We start from the raw sequence: 20986 nt of genomic DNA, 5'->3' as shown, positions 1-20986 counted from the left end.
GATCCACTGAAAGGAAAAGTGTTCTTACCATACATCAGGGGAATCACTGACTGCCTAGGCAAGCTGATGATGAAATACAACCTACAAACTATCTACAGACCCACCAAGAAAATCCAACAAATGCTACATTCAGCTAAGGACAATAGGGATCCTCTCACCTCTGCAGGAGGTAACCGTATACCGTGCAGCTGTGGACAAGTCTACAAAGGGACCACCAAACGCAGCATTGCCCAGACACGAATCAAGGAACATGAAAGACACTGCAGACAAACTCAACCTGAGAAGTCAGCCATAGCAGAGCACTTGATGAACCAACCTGGACACAGCATGTTATTTGACAACAAAGAAATGCTAGACAACTCTAACACAACCACCATGTCAGACTACACAGAAATGCCATTGAAATCTAAAAGCATGTGGACAATTTCAACAGAAACCATGAAAAGGAACAAAATCTAACCAGTATTTTTTTTAAAAAAAAACCCCTCTAAAATCAGGGCATTAAATAGACAATAACGCTCTGAAGACAGGGGAATTCCAGACATGAATCAATCAGGGCCAGCTATTACCTCCCAACAAGGATTTCCACATGAACATTTGGAAGAACTTCCTAACTGTGAGAGCTGTTCAGCAGTGGAACTCTCTGCTGCGGAGTGTGGTGGAGGCTCCTTTGGAGGCTTTTAAGCAGAGGCTTGATGGTCATCTGTCGGGGGTGCTTTGAATGTGATTTCCTGCTTCTTGGCTGGGGGTTGGATTGGATGGTCCATGAGGCCTCTTCCAACTCTAGGATTCTATGTTTCTCCCCATGTAGGAAACAGCCAGGCTTTGAAGCTGCAAGGCTATTCAATGTTAATCAAGGTGGCCAATTGCAACATTCACACTTGCCTCAAACAGACAAGAGTTCTTTCTCCCACCCTGGACCTTCCACAGATATATAAACCCCACTTGCCTAGTTCTAACAGACCTCCAACCTCTGAGGACGCCTGCTATAGATGCGGGCGAAACGTTAGGAAGGAATGTTTCTGTAACATGGCCATACAGCCCGGAAAACTCACAGCAAGCCCATATCTGTTTGATGGGAAGGGATTAGTCTGGGTGGCCACCCGTGCCCAAGCTCAAGGTGCATCTCCTTCTCCTTGTAGGCGGTTTGGCCCGACTTGGGTTGCCCTGGCTCAAGGCTAAGGCACCCTGGGAGGCGTAGTTTCCCCAGGTCTGCAGCCTCCAGGGGGCAAGAGGCGGCCCCTGTGCCGGTGGGCGGGGAGACGAAGGGGCGGCCGGAGCTGGGCACCGGGGCCCGCCTTCTCTCCTTCGCCTCCGACGAACATGGCTGCGGCGGCTGCCTCTCCGCCTGTGAAGGTAAGGCTCTGGCTTCAAGGCGCCTGGGCTTGAGTATGGCTTCTTTCTTCCCTTCCTTCCTTCCCTCCCTCTCAAATCCAGCCCCTTCCTCCTTCTCCCCTTGCTTCTCTCGCTCTTGCTCCCGCGGGGCCTTTTGCACGAGGGCAAAGCTTTTCCCGGGGATGCAGAGCCATGCCATCGCGGCCTGCCGCAGGGAAGAGCCGAAAAGGCAGCAAAGTTTTCTTTGCCCTTCCAACGCCTCGCGCCATTTCCGCCCCCTTTTATTGTTCAGGCTTGGAAATGTGGCCCTGCTCTTTCACCTTGCAAAGCTTACCTTAGGACAGGCATGGGCAAACTTAGGCCCTCCAGGTGCTTTGGACTCCAACTCCCACAATTCCTAACAGCCGAAGGCTGTTAGGAATTGTGGGAGTTGGAGTCCAAAGCACCTGGAGGGCCCAAGTTTGCCCATGCCTGCCTTAGAACATCAAGCGACGTGGGGGTGCATCTACATGGCAGAATGAATGCGGTTTAACTGCATGCCTCAAGGGAATCATGGGAGTTAGCCTTTTATAGGTAAAGGTTTTCCAGTCGTGTCTGACTCTTGGGGTTGGTGCTCATCTCCATTTCTAATCCGAAGAGCCGACGTTGCCCGTAGACACCTCCAAGGTCATGTGGCCGGCATGAGTGCATGGAGCGCCATTACCTTCCCGCTGGAGCAGTACCTATTGATCTACTCACATTTGCATGTTTTCTAACTGCTAGGTTTGCAGAAGCTGGGCCTAACAGTGGGCGCTCATTCCGCCCCCGGGATTTGAACCTGGTACCTTTTGGTCCGCAAGTTCAGCAGCTCAGCGCTTTAACACACTGTGCCACCCTTATTTGCCAGTGCATCATCAAACTGATTTTCAGCAGGGTTGCTGTTAGTTTTCCGGGCTGTATGGCCATGTTCCAGAAGCATTCTGTCCTGATGTTTTCACCCACATCTATGGCAGGCATCCTCAGAGGTTGTGAGGTCTGTTGGAAACTAGGAAAGTGGGGTTTATATATCTGGGAGGTCCAGGATGGGAGAAAGAACTCTTGTCTGTTGGAGGCAAGTGTGAATGTTGTAACTAATCATCTTGATTAGCATTGAATAGCCTTGCAGCTTCAAGATCTGGCTGCTTTACCACCTTTGTTGGGAGGTGTTAGCTGGTCCTGATTGATTCATGTCTGGAATCCCCCTGTCTTCTGCATGTTGTTCTGTATTTACTGTCCTGATTTTAGAATTTTTAAAATACTGGTAGCCAGATTTTGTTCCTTTTCATGATTTCCTCCTTTGTCCACATCCTTGTGGATTTCAGTGACTTCTCTGTGTAGTCTGACATGGTGGTTGTTAGAGTGGTCCAGCATTTCTATGTTCTCATGGAAAATGAACAAAATCTGGCTACCAGGGGGGGGGGGGGGGGAAACTCTAAAATCAGAACAGTAAATAAAAAAACAACACTCAGAAAACAGGGCCATTCCAGACATGAAACAATCAGGGCCAGTTAACACCTCCCAACAAAGGGTTCCCCCAGGCAGGAAGCAGCCGGCCTTTGAAGCTGCAAGTATTTTCAGTTGTAATAAAGATAATCAATTGCAACATTCACACTTGGATCCAACAGACAAGAGTTCTTTCTCCCACCCTGGACCTTCCACAGATACATAAATTTCCCTTACCTGGTTTCCAATGTACCTCACAACCTCTGAGGATGCCTGCCATAGATGTGGGTGAAACATCAGGAGGGAATGCTTCTGGAACATGGCCATACAGCCTGGAAAACTCACAGCAACCAAGTGCCATGAAAACCTTCAACAACAGAATGAATACAGTTTAACTGAATGGCTCAAGGGAATCCTGGGGGTTGTTCTTTTGCTCTCCACCTACCCTTTTTTGCCAGTGCATCGCCAAGCTGATCTTCATCACTGTGACTAGGGGTACATTGACTACACCAGGCATGGGCAAACTTCAGTCCTCCAGGTGTTTTGGACTTCAACTCTCACAATTCCTAACAGTTGGTAGGCCGTTAGGAATTGTGGGAGTTGAAGTCAAAACATCTGAAGGGCCAAAGTTTGCCCATGCCTGTACTACACTGTTGTTTGGCACTACTTAAACTGCCATGGTTCAATGCTATGGAATAATGGGATTTACAGTTTGCTGGGGCACCAGCACTCGTGGGGAGAAGGGGAGTATAGAGCACGTGAAATTACAACTCTCTGCAGTTTAAGTGGGATCAAACTGCGGCAATGCCACACAATGTAGATGCATGCACCCATTGCATTTTGGAGCCATGGCAGTTAAAGTGGTGTCAAAGTGCGCCCTTGGGCATCTGTTGGTCTTACAGTAATTCTTTGAATGGGTGAAATGCTTTCCTCCTCCCCCAGGCAACCTTGGCTCCTTTGCCTCTGGTCTACTATTTCTGGCAAAGGTTGTGTTTATTGAAAACATTTCACAGTTTTGACAGACTGCAGTCCATTTTTTGTTTTTGTGCGAAGTTTGAGTATGACGGTTCTGTTGAGGTGAAGTTGCAGAGATCTTAGGGAACTTCCACACTGTAGGACTAATGCAGTTTGACACCACTTTAACTGCCATGGCTCATTGCTATGGAGTCCTAGGATTTGTAGTTTGGGTAGGCACTAGCCTTCCTGGGCAGAGAAGGCTAAAGATTTTGTGAAACGGCAATGCTTTTAGGCCAGAATCATGTCATAGAATCGCATTAGAGAACCCAGAAAGGCCCACAAACCCTTCTTGGAGGGGGTATTTTTTGGAATGTAAGTGAAATTAAGGATATTGAGTCTGTGAATAAGGGGTTTGTGCTGTATACCCTGTTTCCCCTAAAATAAGACATCCCCAGAAAATAAGACCTAGTAGAGGTTTTGCTGAATTGCTAAATATAAGGCCTCCCCTGAAAGTAAGACCTAGCAAAGGTTTTGTTTGGAAGCATGCCCGCCAAATAGAACACCAGAGCATGCAGGATCGGTAAATGTACATACCATAGAGTGTTGTACATGGAAATAATGGTAGTAACAAGAAATTCTTGATAGGATTCACAGTTTGTCTGGTTATGCTGGTTTGTGATGACAACTACTGTACAGTATATAATTAATGTTCATTTTTTGTTCAACAATAAATGTGAATTATTCTTCATGAAAAAATAAGACATCCCCTGAAAATAAGACCTAGAGCATCTTTGGGAGCAAAAATTAATATAAGACACTGTCTTATTTTCGGGAAAACACGGTAGCAGTCTCATTCCATTTTAACTGATGTTGCAGAGTCCTATGGATTCCTGGCATTCACCGTTTGTTTTGGTGTGTGTCTTCAAGCTGTCTGTCAACTTAAATCAACTGCATGAATTTAATACATTAGATTCTGAGTTAATTGGAGCAAAACTAACCGGAACTTTCAAGCAACTGGTAAAAAAAATTGTAGAAATAATACTTGAAATAAAAATTAAAATGAAATCATTTTTTATAATACAGTAAAATTCATTTTATAATACTGTAAATCTGTAGCCCCTTCCACACAGCAGAATAAATTCCCACATGTTCTGCTTTCAACTGGAATAAATGGCAGTGTGAACTCAGATAACCCAGTTCAAAGAAGATATTGTTGGATTTTTCTGCCTTGATATTCTGGGTATATGGCTGTGTGGAAGGGCCCTGTGTTATATTACGTTTCTGTTAATTGGTCTTAATTTGCTTTTAATTACTGTATTTCAATATTAATGCTGAGTCAATACAGAGTTTATAGTATAGTATTAGTTAGGCCTACTTTAATAGTAACTTTCAAGCAGTCAGAAACTAGCATCTACCAATTCTTGTGGGTGCTGGTTAACTATGGCCCCTTCCACACAGCTGTATAAAATCCACAATGAACTGGCAGTGTGGGCTCAGATAATCCAGGTCAAAGCATATATTGTGGATTATCTGCCTTGATGTTCTGGGTTATATGGCTGTATGGAAGGGCCCTAGGAGTCTACTGTATTTTCTTATGCAAGGAATACTCAGAAGTGGGGTTTTTTTGGTGTCAGAAGCAACTTGAGAAACTGCAAGTCGCTTCTGGTGTGAGAGAATTGGCCGTCTGCAAGGACGTTGCCCAGGGATGCCCGGATGTTTTTGATGTTTTTACCATCCTTGTGGGAGGCTTCTCTCATGTCCCCGTATGGAGCTGGAGCTGATAGAGGGAGCTCATCCACGCTCTCCCCAGGTTGGATTCGAACCTGGCAGCCTTCAGGTCAGCAACCCAACCTTCAAGTCACAAGGCTTTAACTCATTATGCCACTGGGGGCTCTAGAGGTGGTTTATCATTGCCATCCAATGAAATATAGCCTACGGTGTCTGGCATTTCAAACTGGAAATTCCAGGATTCTGTAAGATTCAACCATGGAACCAGAGGTTTATAATTTGTAGAGCTCTCTTGGTGGGAATACTAAACTGTTGGTCTCAAATATGCGATAATTGCACAGTGTGAAAGAGCCATAACTGTTCTGCCAGGTCACATGGCTCTGTGGAAGAAGGGGAAATACCTGCTTTATAAAATCCACATTGAACTGAAATATATGGCAGAATGGATTCAGATAACCCAGTTCAAAGCAGATATTGTGGGATTTTCTGTCTTGATATTCTGGGTTATATAGTTGTGTGGAAGGGCCCTCAGGCCCCTTCTAGATGGCCATATAAAATGAGATTATCTGCTTTGAGCTGGATTATATGGCTGTGTAAAGTCATATAATTCAGTTCAAAGCAGATAATGTTGATTATCTGCTTTGATGATTTTGATTATATTGCAGTTTCTGTAAGATTGAGCTATATAAGTTAAAGTTATGTCAGATGGCGTAGATCAGTGGTTCTCAATATGTGGGTCCCCAAGTATTTTGGCCTACAACTCCCAGAAATCCCAGACTTTTACCAGCTGTTAGGATTTCTGGGAGTTCAAAGCCAAAACATCTGGGGACCCACAGGTTGAGAACCACTGGTGTAGCCTGGGTCCCTACAAGGGAATTCAGGCAAGGATGCACTTGATTTTTTGAGTTTTGTTTTCAAATTTGTAGGTCCAAGAATGTGCCATTATCTTTGTATCCAGAAAAAATAATTGATTCTTGGCAGATCGCTGTCATTGTTCTTTGGGATGATTTACTATGCAGGTCTCTTATGTGGCTTTGTTTTCAGTGTGTCATTTGAAAAAGTATTATCTCCTTATCCGTACAAGTTTAAGTGGAAAGCTCATTCTCAAAAGTGAGTGACATAAAAAATGTGAAAATCACTTAAAAAATCAATAATGCTTGGTAAAGCGGAAGGCAATAGGAGAAGAAAGAGACCACGCTACACGTGAATAGATTCAATTGAGGAATCCACTGTCCTACATTTGCAAGACTTGAGCAGGACAGTTGAGGACTAGGGTTCATACTGCCATATAAACCAGATTATCAAAGCAGATGATCCACATTATCTGCTTTTTACTAGTTTATATGAGTCTACACTGCCATATAATCCAGTTCAAAGCAGATAATCTGGATTTTATATTTCAGTGTAGAAGGGGCCTATGTGATGGCAAAAAACAACAACAACATTTTGTTAAAAAAAACAAATTCTATCATTATGAGTACTGTGAATGGAGAATGTGGGTGAAATGGACAGTTGCAGCTACAAGAAACAAAGTCAAACTCTTGTGCTCCACTTAATATGTCTATGATGGAAATACAGTCTTCTGCTCTGGAGACTGAACCAAATTGGACCTGGTACAGTTGGCCTTCCACATTTGCAGATTTTTTTGGTGAATGTACAGATTTGATTAACATTGTATCTCTTAGAATATTTGGGTTTTCCAGCACAACTTTGTGATCAACTTCTGTTGAAAGTTGACTAGAGAGTCTCTCTGGAGGACCCGGAGAAGAATTCTCTCTGTTTTAAAACAATGTTTCTTCAAGTGCATTTTACTCACTTTCTTTGCGGGCCTGTGCTCCTAACCTCATCAGATGTGGAAGGCCAGCTGTAGTCCAAATTGTCTCAATTTCCATCTGGATTTGGACAGATCATTCCTCTATTAATAAGCATACGTGTCTTCAGAAATCAATGAGTAAAGCTCTTTTTAAAATTTCATAATCTGCACTCATTAGTTGCAGTTGGATAACTGTCCAAGGCTAAAAAGTGCCAGATTCAGCATTTTGTTTTTGGCTTGCATTAAGCCACAGTATCCTGGATTGTATATGAGTGAGTTGGATGTAATGCAAGCTAGCAATCATTGAAGGCGATGGGAGGCAAGGAGAAGTAATCATGCTCACTCAGGATGTTCTTCTGTTCTTTCCTTATACTGCTGAATTATGCTGTTTAAAAGAATTTATTATTGCCTGAACTCAAACATAGTTGATCGGTCAGTTGCTGCTTTTGTTGTCAAATAAATCCAAGTATGTTTAAGTGAGCTTTACTCCCATATGGTATCTACAGCCAGATGGGAGTAAAGCTCACTTGAACATACCTGGATTTATTTCAGATATGCAGTAGATTGGCCACATCTATAAGCAGTGATTCAGCAATTCTGTTTCCAAATAACATGATTTAATTCTGAGACCCCTTCCACACAGCTGGATAAAATTTCACATTTTCTGCTATGAACCAGAATATAGGGCAGTGTGGACTCAGATAACCCAATTCAAAGCAGATATTGTGGGATTTTCTGCCTTGATATTCTGGGTTATATGGCTGTGTGGAAGGGCCGTTAACTTCCATCAGATAATTATTTCCAATCTCACAGCAGAATTATAGCAGTTTGACACTACGTTAACTACTATGTCTCAAAGTTATGGAATTAGGGGTGGGGGTTTTGTGAGATATTTTATCCTTCTCTATTTGAGAGCTCTGGTGCCACAACAAACGATGCTGTAATTCTGCAGTGTGGAATACCTCTAAGGAACCTTCCACACAGCCATATAACCCAGAATATCAAGGCAGATAATTCACAATATCTGTTTTGAACTGGGTTATCTGAGTCCACACTGCAATTTAACTTTGTTCAAAGCAGATAGTGTGGTATTTTATACAGCTGTATGGGAGGGGCTTGAGGCCCCTTCTACACTGCCATATAAAATCCAGGTTATCTGCTTTGTACTGGATTATATAGCAGTGTAGACTCAGATAATCCAGTTCAAAGTTAATAATGTGGATTATCAGCTTTGATAATATGAAGGCTGAATGGGGGCTAGAACTAGATCGTCCAGGTTGCAGCCCAGTTGCTACTTACCTCTGTGCATATCTTTGAAAGAAAGCAAAGACCTTCATCTAGTAGTATTCAGAAATTGCAAATAAGTAAATATCTAGTTTTTACAGAGAGCGAGAAAACCCTACAAATGTATTGTCTAGATGCTTCCTAATGTTTTAATAGCAGGAAATGGTTTTCCAATTAGTATTTTTTAAAGATAATGTGCATTCTTCCAGTGTATTTGCAGTTCTCAGACTGCTTACAACAAATTAAAAGCACTGAATAAAACATGAAATGTTAATGCTATGATAAAAGCAGCAAGTAGAAGGGAAATACAGCTGGGAAAATAGTTTAGGGATGAACCTTGTATTCACTTACCTGTAACCACCGTTGAACACAGTCCTTTCTAATATGAAAGGATGTTGGGAGATGCAGTGGGTTGTGAGAATGTTGCACCTTGGGTACAGAATTAATTCAGTTTGACACCACTTTAATTTTCATGGCTCAGTCCTATAGAATCAAGGAGGCTGTCGTTTTACAAGGTCTTTAGCCTTGTCTGCCAAAAAGTGCTGGTGTCTTAGCAACATAAATCTCCTGGGATTCCATAGCATTGAGTGATAGTAGTTAAAGTGGTGTCAAACTATGTTAATCCTGTGGGGTAGATGCACCCCTTGTATAGGGCTTTATTTTATTGTACAGATCATACTGAATACATCTCATTTTGATTTGCCAGTGTTCTTGGCAATGGGAATAATGAGAAAGGCAATGACAAGCAGAAATTATCAGTTTTTTTGTGTGAGTGCATCTTCTATCCATCTGAGATGGAATAGCCAGGGGTGAGAGATAGAAGTTATATTCTGCCAAGCATGGCGTATTTTTCAGATTCACTGTCTTCCTTCCCTAGCCAGAACTGGCATTTGGCCCTTTTTTTGCTTGCTTATATGCCACCTTGGGTATTTTGTAAGGAGAAAGTGGGATGTCAATAAAATAAGTGTCAAGAGGTTGTAATAGTGGCAGGTCCATTCGTGATAGTTGATGGTGAGGTTCCACACTTCTGGATTCACCAGTTTAGGGGAAGAAAATAAAAGTATCCTAAGAGCTCCATGTTGCTTTTAGGCTATCATCCTATCCTCCAGCTTAATAAAATCCCCAATTGATTCTGAAAGATAGTGTGGTGTAGTGGTTTGAATTTTGTTCTACAGCTCTGGAGACCAGAGATTGACATGGTCTGCAAACACTTAGAAGGGAATGTGGTCATTACTAATAGTCAACACGGATTTATCAAAACAAGTCATGCCAGACTAATCTGATCTCCTTTTTTCGATAGAGTTACAAACTGGGTAGATGCAGGGAACACCGTGGATCTGGATTTCAGTAAGGCTTTCAACAAGGTCCCCCACGACCTTCTGGCAAACAAACTAGTCCAATGTGAGCTAGGCAAAACTATGGTTAGATGGATCTGTAATTGGTTAAGTGAACAAACTCAGAGGGTGCTCACCAATGCGTCGTCTTCATCCTGGAAAGAAGTGACGAGTGGAGTGCTGCAGGGTTCTGTCCTGGGCCCTGTTCTGGTCAACATCTTTATTAATTACTTAGATGAAGGGTTAGAAGGCACAATCATCAAGTTTGCAGATTACACCAAATTGGGAGGGATAGCCAATACTCCTGAAGACAGGAGCAGAATTCAAAATGATCTTAACAGATTAGCAAAATGGGCCAAAACTAACAAAATGAAGTTTAACATGTACAAATGCAAGATACTCCACTTAGTCAGAAAAAATGAAATACAAAGATACAGAATGGGGGATGCCTGGCTCGACAGCAGTACATGTGAAAAAGACCCTGGAGTCCTCGTGGACAACAAGTTAAACATGAGCCAACAATGTGACAAAAAAAGCCAATGGGATTTTGGCTGAATAAAGAGGAGTATAGTGTCTAGATCCAGGGAAGTCATGCTCCCCTCTATTCTGCCTTGGTTTGACCACACCTGGAATCATACTGTGTCCAGGGATATGTTTGCAAGCTGGAAAGTTTCCAGAGGAGGGTTACTAAAATGATCAAGGGTCTGGAGAATAAGCCCTATGAGCTTAAAGAGCTGGGCATGCTTAGCCTCCAGAAGAGAAGGTTGAGAAGAGTCACGATAGCCATGTGAGGGGAAGTCATAGGGAGGCGGGAGCAAGCTAGTTTTCCGCTGCCCTGGAGATTAGGATGTGGAACAATGACTTCAAACTACAGGAAAGGAGATTCCATCTGAACATTAGGAAGAACTTCCTAACTGTGAGAGCTGTTCAGCAATGGAATTCTCTGCCCCGGAGTGTGGTGGAGGCTCCTTCTTTAGAAGCTTTTAAACACAGGCTGGATGCCCATCTGTCAGCGGTGTGTTGAATAAGATTTTCCTGCTTCTTGGCAGGGGGTTGGACTGGATGGCCCATGAGGTCTCTTCCAACTCTATGATTCTATGGAAATCCACTGAGTGTCTTTGGACAAGTCCACATTCTCCTTCCCAGAGAACTGTTCAGACACAACTTGAAAACATGCACAACAACAACAACAATTCTGTACATAATGGGCTGGTGGGGATTTTGTTGCCAAAATGTGGGGGGACCAGCTGAATGGAATGGGTTTGATAGAGCTCTGGATATACAGTACTTTCAGCCCCAAGATAGGCTGAAGGATCTGGGGAGGTTAGAGGGTTGGTTTATTCTTGCTCATCTGGATATCTATCCACTCAGGTACTAGATGCGAGTGTTTGAAACTGGTGTTTGGCCACAGAGATATTTTAGTTATTGTGCTGATATGCCAACTTAGTGCAATCCCCACATTTTGGTATTAAGGAATGTAATAGTTTCTTACTTCATTCTTGCATGCCAAAATCAATAAGTTCAGAAGTTTTCTCCCTACTAGCTGAGACTGGAAAAAATTGGCACATTTTTTATAATTGTAATGTTTGCCAGAAAAACCCCAACCCTTGCATATTTTGCATAGAACATGGTGTTCTTCATTCAAACCTTTGGTTTTTTCCTGCCAAAAAATCTCTTTCCCCACAATATACATAAAAGGTCACCAAATGTGGGAAATCCAGAGACACTTAGCCAGTTTGTTTGGCAGGGTATCTTGATGCATAGACGTTCTTTCTTATTGTGGACTAGAACATTTGCAAATCTTCAGCTCTCAAAGTATTACCCAAATGATTGAAGCTGACATAATAGAAAAACCTAGGACATGGTTACTGCTTATCAACATGTATTTTTATCTATATATATAAAAGGGTAATGAAATTTCGGCCTAAGACAAAACAACAAAACTACACATCCCAGAAACACTAAACTTGGCAGCACAACACCTCATCCATGCCTCTACGTTCATACAACAAAAAGCTCCAGCTACTCCAGAAAACAGCCAGGCTTTGAGACTGCAAGGCTATTCACTGCTATTCCACCTGGCCAACAAAGGATTCCCATCAGCCACAGCAACACGTGGCTTATGGGAATAATTCCTTATTGAATAATTCAGAATAATTCCTTATTGTCTTCCTGTCCTCTAATGGAATTTGCCTCTCTGAGTATGTTCTAAGATTATCTTAATAGATGTTTACTTTTTAAAAATCACAATTAAATAGGAACTTTTTGCCAGTGATTTAAACTGTGATTTAAATCATTACAATGAGACCTGCAGACAAGTGGGTTAAATCAAATCAACCCTGCCACTAGCAGAACAGTTTCATGAACTTTTAAGTTCTGAATTTACCCCTCAGGAAGATTCAGGAAAATTGGTCCATAGATGAAATGACTTCAGCCTACTTTACTTCTTTTAGGAGTACAGTATATTGGAAGTAGCTTCTCTATCTCTGTTGTACTTCTGTACACCTTCCACAAGAAGGCAGCAGATACCACAAATCACAGGACTGCCAATTCAAGGCCATAAAAAACCTTTTTAATAAAATGTGTGCTCGTTCTATAGGAATTCGGTGTTCTAAATCCAAAAATGATTGTGATCAGATTTTCTCCGGCATGTAATTTTTTCCACAACTTGTATTTTTTTTACATCTCTATGTTGTAAAATGTAAAATTAGTAATGAAATTTGTGTAATAACAGTGAGTGTTGCAATATTTTTATTGCATTTTTCAGATTCAGCACTCAAAATACATTAATAACAGGAATGTTTTATTGGTTTTGATGTATCATCCTATCTAATATATATTTCCTCATGTTTGCAAGATTGGAATAATTGGAGGCACTGGCCTGGATGATCCTGACATATTAGAAGGTCGAACAGAAAAATATGTTGATACGCCTTACGGAAAGGTGTGTATAATTTTTTTGTCTTTTTCTTTATTCGTATACATGCAGATTGCAATAGTAAGATCTATGAACATGGAGCACTCCCTAGAAATTTCCATCCACTTTCTGGCCACACTTCTTCTTAAACACGGTGTCTCATAGCTACTTTGGAAGCTTGGTTGAGTTTTCAAATATTTGTAGTGTTGGTCAAGGGAAGGGTCTGCTATAGCATTACTACTAGAAGTTTGTTGTTAGACGTTACCATAGAGCCACATTGAAGGATCTAGCAAATTCCTAAAGGTGAGACATCTCTAAGAATTTTCTAGGTCCACCAGGATGAGTCAAACACAACTTCTCGTGGAAATCGTTCATTTCAGTACAATTTCCTATTATCCAGGATGTGCTGTTTTCATCGTAAGTTCAGGAATATGTCTCCCACGGATATGGGAGTTGCACTATAAAATGCATATGGACTGTGTATTTCCTGTCGATGGTCTATAGTAGTGGTTCTCAACCTGTGGGCACCCAGGTGTTTTGGCCTTCAGCTCCCAGAAATCCTAACTGCTGGGATTTCTGGGAGTTGTAGGCCAAAACACTTAGGGACCCACAGGTTGAGAACCACTGCTCTATAGCATGTCCCCTTTTTTCAAAGTCACCCAGCAGTTGAGATGAGACCTGTATTCTGCAGTAAGAAATCCAAGGAGCAGACATTTGGGCAAAAAAAAAAAAAAGTAATTGCGCCTTAAAGGAAAACTTTTTGTAACTTCTTTACATGCCATCATTTTGATTTTGTGAAATAATACATATTATGGATTTTGTGCTTATTATTATTTCAAATTATGGCTGTAATATTGTGCACACTTACTTGGGCCCAACTCTTTAAGACCTTCATATGAAGCATTGTGATACACCATGACTCATTGAAATTTTCAAGAAAACCTATTATCCTTCTCTGTAACATTCATCATAAATAACTGGCACTTAAGATTTTAGATTTTTTTGGTCGCATTTTATAATTTTTCTTGGTGTTAATGTGTGTTTTTCTCTTTTGAAATTGTAGCCCTCAGATGCTTTGATTTTGGGAAAGATAAAAAATGTTGACTGTGTGCTTCTAGCCAGGTATGTACATTCTTTGTTTCTACTGGAAATATTTGGTATTTATGTCAGAAATATATTAATCTAAAGCTTGAGATCTTTTAAAAGTGAAATTATATTGAAGTATTCAGGAAGTTCCTCAGTTAATATGGTCATATATTGGATTTTATTGATCAGCTCCGATCCCCAGTTTGTCTCCAGCTGATGACTTCAGAAGGGGATACTCATCCTCTGGGAGTCCTCTCAAAGTCACTGACTCGTTTTATTTTCTTTTAAGCTTCCAACTCCAGTGCCTTGCATTCAGGAGTGCAATTTTCAGCTGACATTTACCTTATAATTTGACAATGTACATATTAACATGGCTAATGCAAAGCCCAGACAACGCACTTATATAACACCAATACTATATCAACCAAACTGGCTGCCAGTATGAGTTCATCCTTTTTCAGTGGCTGGTTTTAACTGTTGGAACATTGTAGGGCTTTGCACAGAAGTTCTTTGAAAAACTGCCTTTTCCTGGGTGAGGTCATCAGCCTAACCACAATCCAAAGTCATTGGCAAGCATCCTTCTCTCTTGTTGGATTCCAAGTACAGTTAGGCTGATCCATATGAGGGGAAAGGCCCTTTTAATAGTGACCGCAAGCCTAAAATCAGTTTCTACTGAGAGTTTGTTGGTTCACTTCTTTGCAGTTCTTCAGAAAAACACAGAAGCAGTTTGCCAATTTTATTATTGATTTTAGTAATATTAAAAAGTATTCCTTTATTAAAATTGAATATACATTATTTTTTCTGAAATGTGTTCACAAAGTATAAATACAGTACAACCTATAAATACAGTACAACCCCCATGTCTGCAGGAGATATGTTCCCATACTTAAACCAGTTAGTAAAAATCACAGATAATAATGAACCCTATCGAACAAATAACTTCTGGTGGAAGTATACTTCTTCTTCTTAAAAGTATGAGTCCTGGCCCCAAATGAGATCCCGTAAGAGAAAATGGGGGTGTGAAACAACTGTAAAGGGTTTTTGAACACCACCTGTGGCTGTTTCAGACTTTGCACACATCTGTTAGCAACAACATGGAGTTTTTATTATAAACCCTGCAAAAATCCTTCAACTGCACTTCAAAAAAGGAAAATTAATCTGTTTAACAAGCCTTATAACTGTAACAAAATTTGGGGAAAAATTGCTCCTGGTTTGAATGTGTTATTTCCTCTTTCATTGTGTGGTATTTACTTTGAAAGTAGTAGTTATACTCCAGAAACTTCATTTTTGTGGCTGCCACAAATTATGTTGAATTGGTTGAAACTCTTAAAGAGATATTCGTTGAAAAACTATAGCAAAATGTGCTGCAGGATGCCTCGCAAAAACAAAAAAATTGCAGTTTAATTAACTTTTCCCATGTTTTTATGATAGAACCATTTATAACCCAGGAACAACAATTGTGTTACATAGTGTTATTAGCAAATGTTTTATTTTTTATACCTTTTTTATATTCATATACCCGGGGTCAGATAAACATTTCTTTGGCGGAAAAGGGTCGCAAGTGGGAAAAGGTTAAGAAGCCCCGACCTAAGGAATGCTTAGAGAGGGGATATTTTATGGGTAAATGAAACCATGGGTACCACTCTTGAGACTACAGGGGTCGTATTGTATATAATTTGTACATAGATTATATAAAAAGTATATCTTATATTATATTTGAATATAAAATGTGTAGATTACAGTATATCTTTAATGTTTTCTCAAATATATATTGGAATATTATAATATGAGTGCATTTCTTTTATCTTACACAATGCCTTGTCAGAATTTTACCCTTAAAGGAGCTTTAAAAAACATAAACATTAAAGGAATATCACCTTCCTTGAGTGATACAAAGCAAAACAAACAAAGTCTCAGATAGATAGATAGATAGATAGATAGATAGATAGATAGATAGATAGACAGATGTTCTTAATCCCAAGATGTTAAATTTCAACATTCGAATCCAGAACCTCATGAATGCTACTGAGAGAAACTGGGAGTATTGTGAAGTACCCTGGCATTGAATGAAGTAAACTGGATAGCTTCTGGAAGAACAACAAAAACAGGCATTAGGACTATGGATTCTTTGGATGGGGCCAAGCTTATTTATATATTTCAGAAGCTTGACCTTTACTTCTCTAGAAGCACTACAGAATTCACCCTATTACTACTACTTGTATTGGTTGACTTAAAGGATCTTGACCAAAAAAACACCAGATCTGAGTAGCTTTTTGATGTGCTTTTCTAATTCATATTTTAGGTCCATTGTCCTCACTTTCACTCCATCTTTCTTTTCATAGACATGGAAGGCATCATACCATTATACCAACAAATATCAATTACCGTGCCAATATGTGGGCTTTGAAGGAAGAGGGCTGCACCCACCTACTAGTGACAACTGCTTGTGGCTCATTAAGAGAAGAAATTCAGCCTGGAGATATTGTTATCATCGACCAGTTCATAGACAGGTAAAGGAGAAGAGAAGATCATTTGGGGGAGGAGATAGAGCAGACAAGAACTGAATTAGATCTTGGGATCATTGTGAGAAGTTCCTTTGCAAAATATACTTATGTGGATACATTTCTGGTTGAATTCCAGAAGTCAACATCCATAAAGTTGTATTTAGGATTGTTTTTTAACTGAAGTGCAGTTGGCAGACATTTTTTAAAAATCTTATTAGATTCCTCTAGTCTTCTGCTGGCATCTCTTAACACTGCCTCAAAAACAGTATGACTTTCCAAAAAGTTTCCAAAGCCAAGAGAAGATCTACAAGATCTTCTGTGCTTCTCCCAATTGAGAGAAAGGACAGGTGTTCTCTCCCTTTTGCTGTCTATCTCTAATTCCCAACTGTTCAGAGACTTGGTTTGTAAGATATACAGGACCGATTGAATCGAAAACATTGTTCCGGCCTGATCCTCTGAAGTCTCAGGCAGCAAGCCCATTGGAAATGATTATGGGAATGTTTATTCAAACTTTCTCTCCAGCCCTACTTCAGTAAGAGTCCATCACCACCCTCCGTTTTTCTTTTGTCAAGCCCATGGATGTGTAGCATACAGGAAGGAAATGATTTTTTTCTTAGAAAATGCAATTAGTTTACTCACCAAGCTGAACTTGGAAGACTGCATGAGTCACAACGGAGGTTACAGATTCTTATTAATGGACTGTTATACATTGCTATCAACTGCGGAACGTCTTTTTCGTTTCGTTTCTTTTCTACATGAAAAATGTGCTGACTCGGGCTGACCATAGGAAGCTTAATAACTCCTTAGTTGAAACAATATAGTTGCCTACCAGTTTGTTTCCGGACACAACTCATGGTGCAGGATATGACCAATAAAGTTTCATATAAGCTTAATAAAAGTTCCCTGAAAAACTGTTGCAGTATATGAGTCACCCTAATCTTAAGTTCCACAGGGGCAACGTTCAGTCCCACCAATATAACAACCACATCTGGTGAGGATACTTGAGAAGATTGTCATAGTAGTTGTTTCCAGTCACAGTGCAGGATGGAAGTGAGCTCTACATTTATCGTTATCATTATAATTTAATTGCTTATGTATTTTAATAGGATAACCTTTTATTTTTTAATCATCAGGATTTTAGCTGTATAACGTGACCCCTTTATCCACTGATTCGGTGTCCACAGTTTCATTTATCCACACTCCAAAAATATCCCCTCTCTGGAAATCTTTGTGGGATTCTCAAGGTTCTGCCATGCAGTTCTATGGTATGCTTCTGGCTGAAATACAATAAAAATAAAGGGTTCCCTATTACCCATTATTTCAGTATCTATTAGAAGTCTTGGAACCTATCCTCATGAATATGAGGGTTGCATTATATATTGTTTTAATCTGTGTCTTAAGTCATGTGGGTTCTGTGCCTGGAGAAAGATGGCATCTAGATTAAATAGAAGAGTCAGACAGTTGGTTCTAGCTAAGATGGAGCAGTCATAAGAGGAATGAAAGTTACTGAGCTTCAGCTCTCTAAATTCATGTATAATTCTGTAGATATTATTTTTTGTTTTGGTGACTGATATTTGCCCACAGAAGCTAGGGTTTTGACAGAAGGTAAGACCTGGCCTAAGGCTTCTTCATTTACAAACTGAACACGCACCTGAAGTGTGACATATACACATTCCTCTTCCATAACTTATACCATACTGAAATCAGGTCAGAAAGAGCTCCTTCAAAGAACCTCTTGGTGCTCGTACACACTTTGAAAGCAAAATGGATGATGTTAATGAATGCTAACAAAAGTGACCTTCCTGTTATGAACTATGGCTTCATATGCACTGTAGAATAAATGCAGTTTGACACCCTGTGCCACTCAGTTTATCAGATTATATTGACCAAATGTTATCTGTAATGAGACATTTAAAGTCCCCCATTCGATGTCATACATTTGTCTCACCTTCAAGGGTAACAAATCAATTTTACATAAGAATAGTCCTGGGACAGTTCAAAAAGCTACCAGATTCAGCAGATGCACTTTGGAAATCCATCAGATGAGCACAATAACCCCTTTCCATAGTGAACTTGGTTTGCAGGGAATCAACAGTTTTGAGCCTGCTGATGTGTAGCTTGAGTCAGGGATGAATCAATATGTGAGTTGCCTGTCTACTTATGATTACCCCATACATTTCATAGAATTTTCTTAGGCAAGGAATAGTCAGGATGTTTTCCCAGCTCCTTCCTCTGAAATATAGCCTCCCATTTTAACTGCTTACCAGGACTGAGCTTGCTTAGCTTCAAAGAAAAATGGAAATCAGAAAAATGGAAATCAAAGATACAGAATGGGGGACGCCTGGCTTGACAGCAGTGTGTGCGAAAAAGACCTTGGAGTCCTCGTGGACAACAAGTTAAACATGAGCCTACAATGTGATGCGGCAGCTAAAAAAGCCAATGGGATTTTGGCCTGCATCAATAGGGGAATAGCGTCTAGATCCAGGGAAGTCATGCTCTCCCTCTATTCTGCCTTGGTCAGACCACACCTGGAATACTGTGTCCAACTTTGGGCACCGCAGATGAAGGGAGATGTTGACAAGCTGGAAAGCGTCCAGAGGAGGGCGACTAAAATGATTAAGGGTCTGGAGAACAAGCCCTATGAGGAGAGGTTTAAAGAACTGGGCATGTTTAGCCTGCAGAAGAGAAGGCTGAGAGGAGACATGATAGCCATGTACAAATACGTGAAGGGAAGTCATAGGGAGGAGGGAGCAAGCTTATTTTCTGCTGCCCTGCAGACTAGGACACGGAACAATGGCTTCAAACTACAGGAAAGGAGATTCCACCTGAACATCAGGAAGAACTTCCTCACTGTGAAAGCTGTTCGGCAGTGGAACTCTCTCCCCCAGACTGTGGTGGAGGCTCCTTCTTTGGAAGCTTTTAAGCAGAGGCTGGATGGCCATCTGTCGGGGGTGCTTTGAATGCGATTTCCTGCTTCTTAGCGGGGGGTTGGACTAGATGGCCCATGAGGTCTCTTCCAACTCTACTATTCTATGATTCTATGAAAGATCACACATGGGTCATGCTACCTTTAAAGTACTTAAAATACAGGTATTATACTGATACATATATTCATAAGATTTGGATATATTGCATCAAGGTCAGTTGCCTTGGACATTGAGAGATTATTATGAGATTTGTAGTTCAAAGCACCTGGGGGATACCTCAGCCTGGTTGTTAGCTTCAGCTGTAATAGACTTATGAAAGCAGAAGCATATGCATAAAGGATGACTTTCAGCATTCAACAAATGAACCAGTGGGTTTCCTTGAGATGGATCTAGCCATTATATTTTGACCCTTGTACATTATCACTTTTCTGCCAGCATCTTTCTCCTTTTCTTTAATCATTTTCCTTTTCCTTTCCAGAACCACGCAGAGACGGCTCACTTTTTATGATGGGAACCATTCCTGCCTTCCGGGAGTATGCCACGTTTCAATGGCTGAACCTTTCTGTGCCAAAACAAGAGAAGTTAGTGACTTTTACCTTGCTGAAGATTGCACCTGTGGTTAGGATTGGAGCAGCTTTTGCATGGGCTGAAAATAACTTCATATGGACATGTACAGTTGTAGGGAAAATAGTATGTTACAGTGTCCCCTGTTTGCATTCTTTGCTATAGCTGAAGTGTCCTAAATGGTGCTCCAAAGGGTCTCTCAGTTTTTCAAGTTGGCTTTTGGAAAAGTATTTATTACAGCAGATTTTCTAGCAAATGCACCACAAGGACACCTATACATATTGTATCTGTGAAGGTTTTTCCATAGGAATCATCAACTGCACAGTGACTGCCTTCATTCAGTAGCAACATTATCTGTCTCTCCCTGTTGATTTCCCCATATCTGGTACTTTTCAAACACTATATTTTTCCTTCTGAGTTTAATGCTTGAATGCTTTGAAAGTGTCTGCCAGAATTTCTGCATGTTCATGCTGTTACAGATTTCTACTGAGATGCCTGTTCTCCAGTGGATAGCATGTTTAATTCTATTCCCAGTTTTTTTAGCCAAAAATTTTATCAGCTTTTCAGCTGCACATTTTTTTCTCCAAATACATGTTTCAAAGCACAGCAACACTGCAGGAATGTGAAAGATTAGGTGTGAAACAGACCCAGAAATCGTCTGGAGTGTATGTGGAATATTATGCACACTCCCTTGAATGCTAGTCAACACTTATGTTTGTTTGATGTAACTACTAGGTTTTCCACAAGCTTAAGTATGGCAATGGGCCATTTTTTCCTCAAAGGATGAATTATTTGTTTGTGGAAGACCTCTTTGCTCAAGGACTGTACATGTTGACCTTAGGAAACAGCAAACCACCTAAGTAACCATGTAAAAAGAGTGTAATAGTAAGTTGATGTTGGTCAGTCTGTTTTTAGCCATAGCTGTAGGCATGTTAAAAGTTGTTCGGGATTGGATTACAGTATTTAGAAAATTCAATTACCACAACACAAAACCACCAGTCTATGCTCTCAGTAAGATTTTTTATGGGCATGTTGTTGGCATCTTTTTAAATCTCTTCAGTGATGTCACAATCAAA

General features: G+C 40.6%; 1 protein-coding gene across 1 annotated transcript in view; it reads left to right on the top strand.

Annotated features, from left to right (window-relative positions):
* Positions 1 to 1200: 1200 nt before the first annotated feature.
* The window catches only part of mtap (methylthioadenosine phosphorylase), a 28839-nt gene continuing 9053 nt past the window's right edge, over positions 1201 to 20986 (top strand). The window contains exons 1-5 of the mRNA XM_003216601.4: positions 1201 to 1356; positions 12770 to 12856; positions 13893 to 13951; positions 16258 to 16425; positions 19825 to 19927. Of these exons, the coding sequence (XP_003216649.1) occupies positions 1324 to 1356; positions 12770 to 12856; positions 13893 to 13951; positions 16258 to 16425; positions 19825 to 19927 (450 nt within the window). The 5' untranslated portion in view covers positions 1201 to 1323. The remainder of the gene's footprint in view (positions 1357 to 12769; positions 12857 to 13892; positions 13952 to 16257; positions 16426 to 19824; positions 19928 to 20986) is intronic.

Source organism: Anolis carolinensis, chromosome 2 (assembly GCF_035594765.1).
Source record: "Anolis carolinensis isolate JA03-04 chromosome 2, rAnoCar3.1.pri, whole genome shotgun sequence".
NCBI classification, from domain to species: domain Eukaryota; kingdom Metazoa; phylum Chordata; class Lepidosauria; order Squamata; family Dactyloidae; genus Anolis; species Anolis carolinensis.
This window is presented reverse-complemented; position numbering and strand designations above follow the sequence as displayed.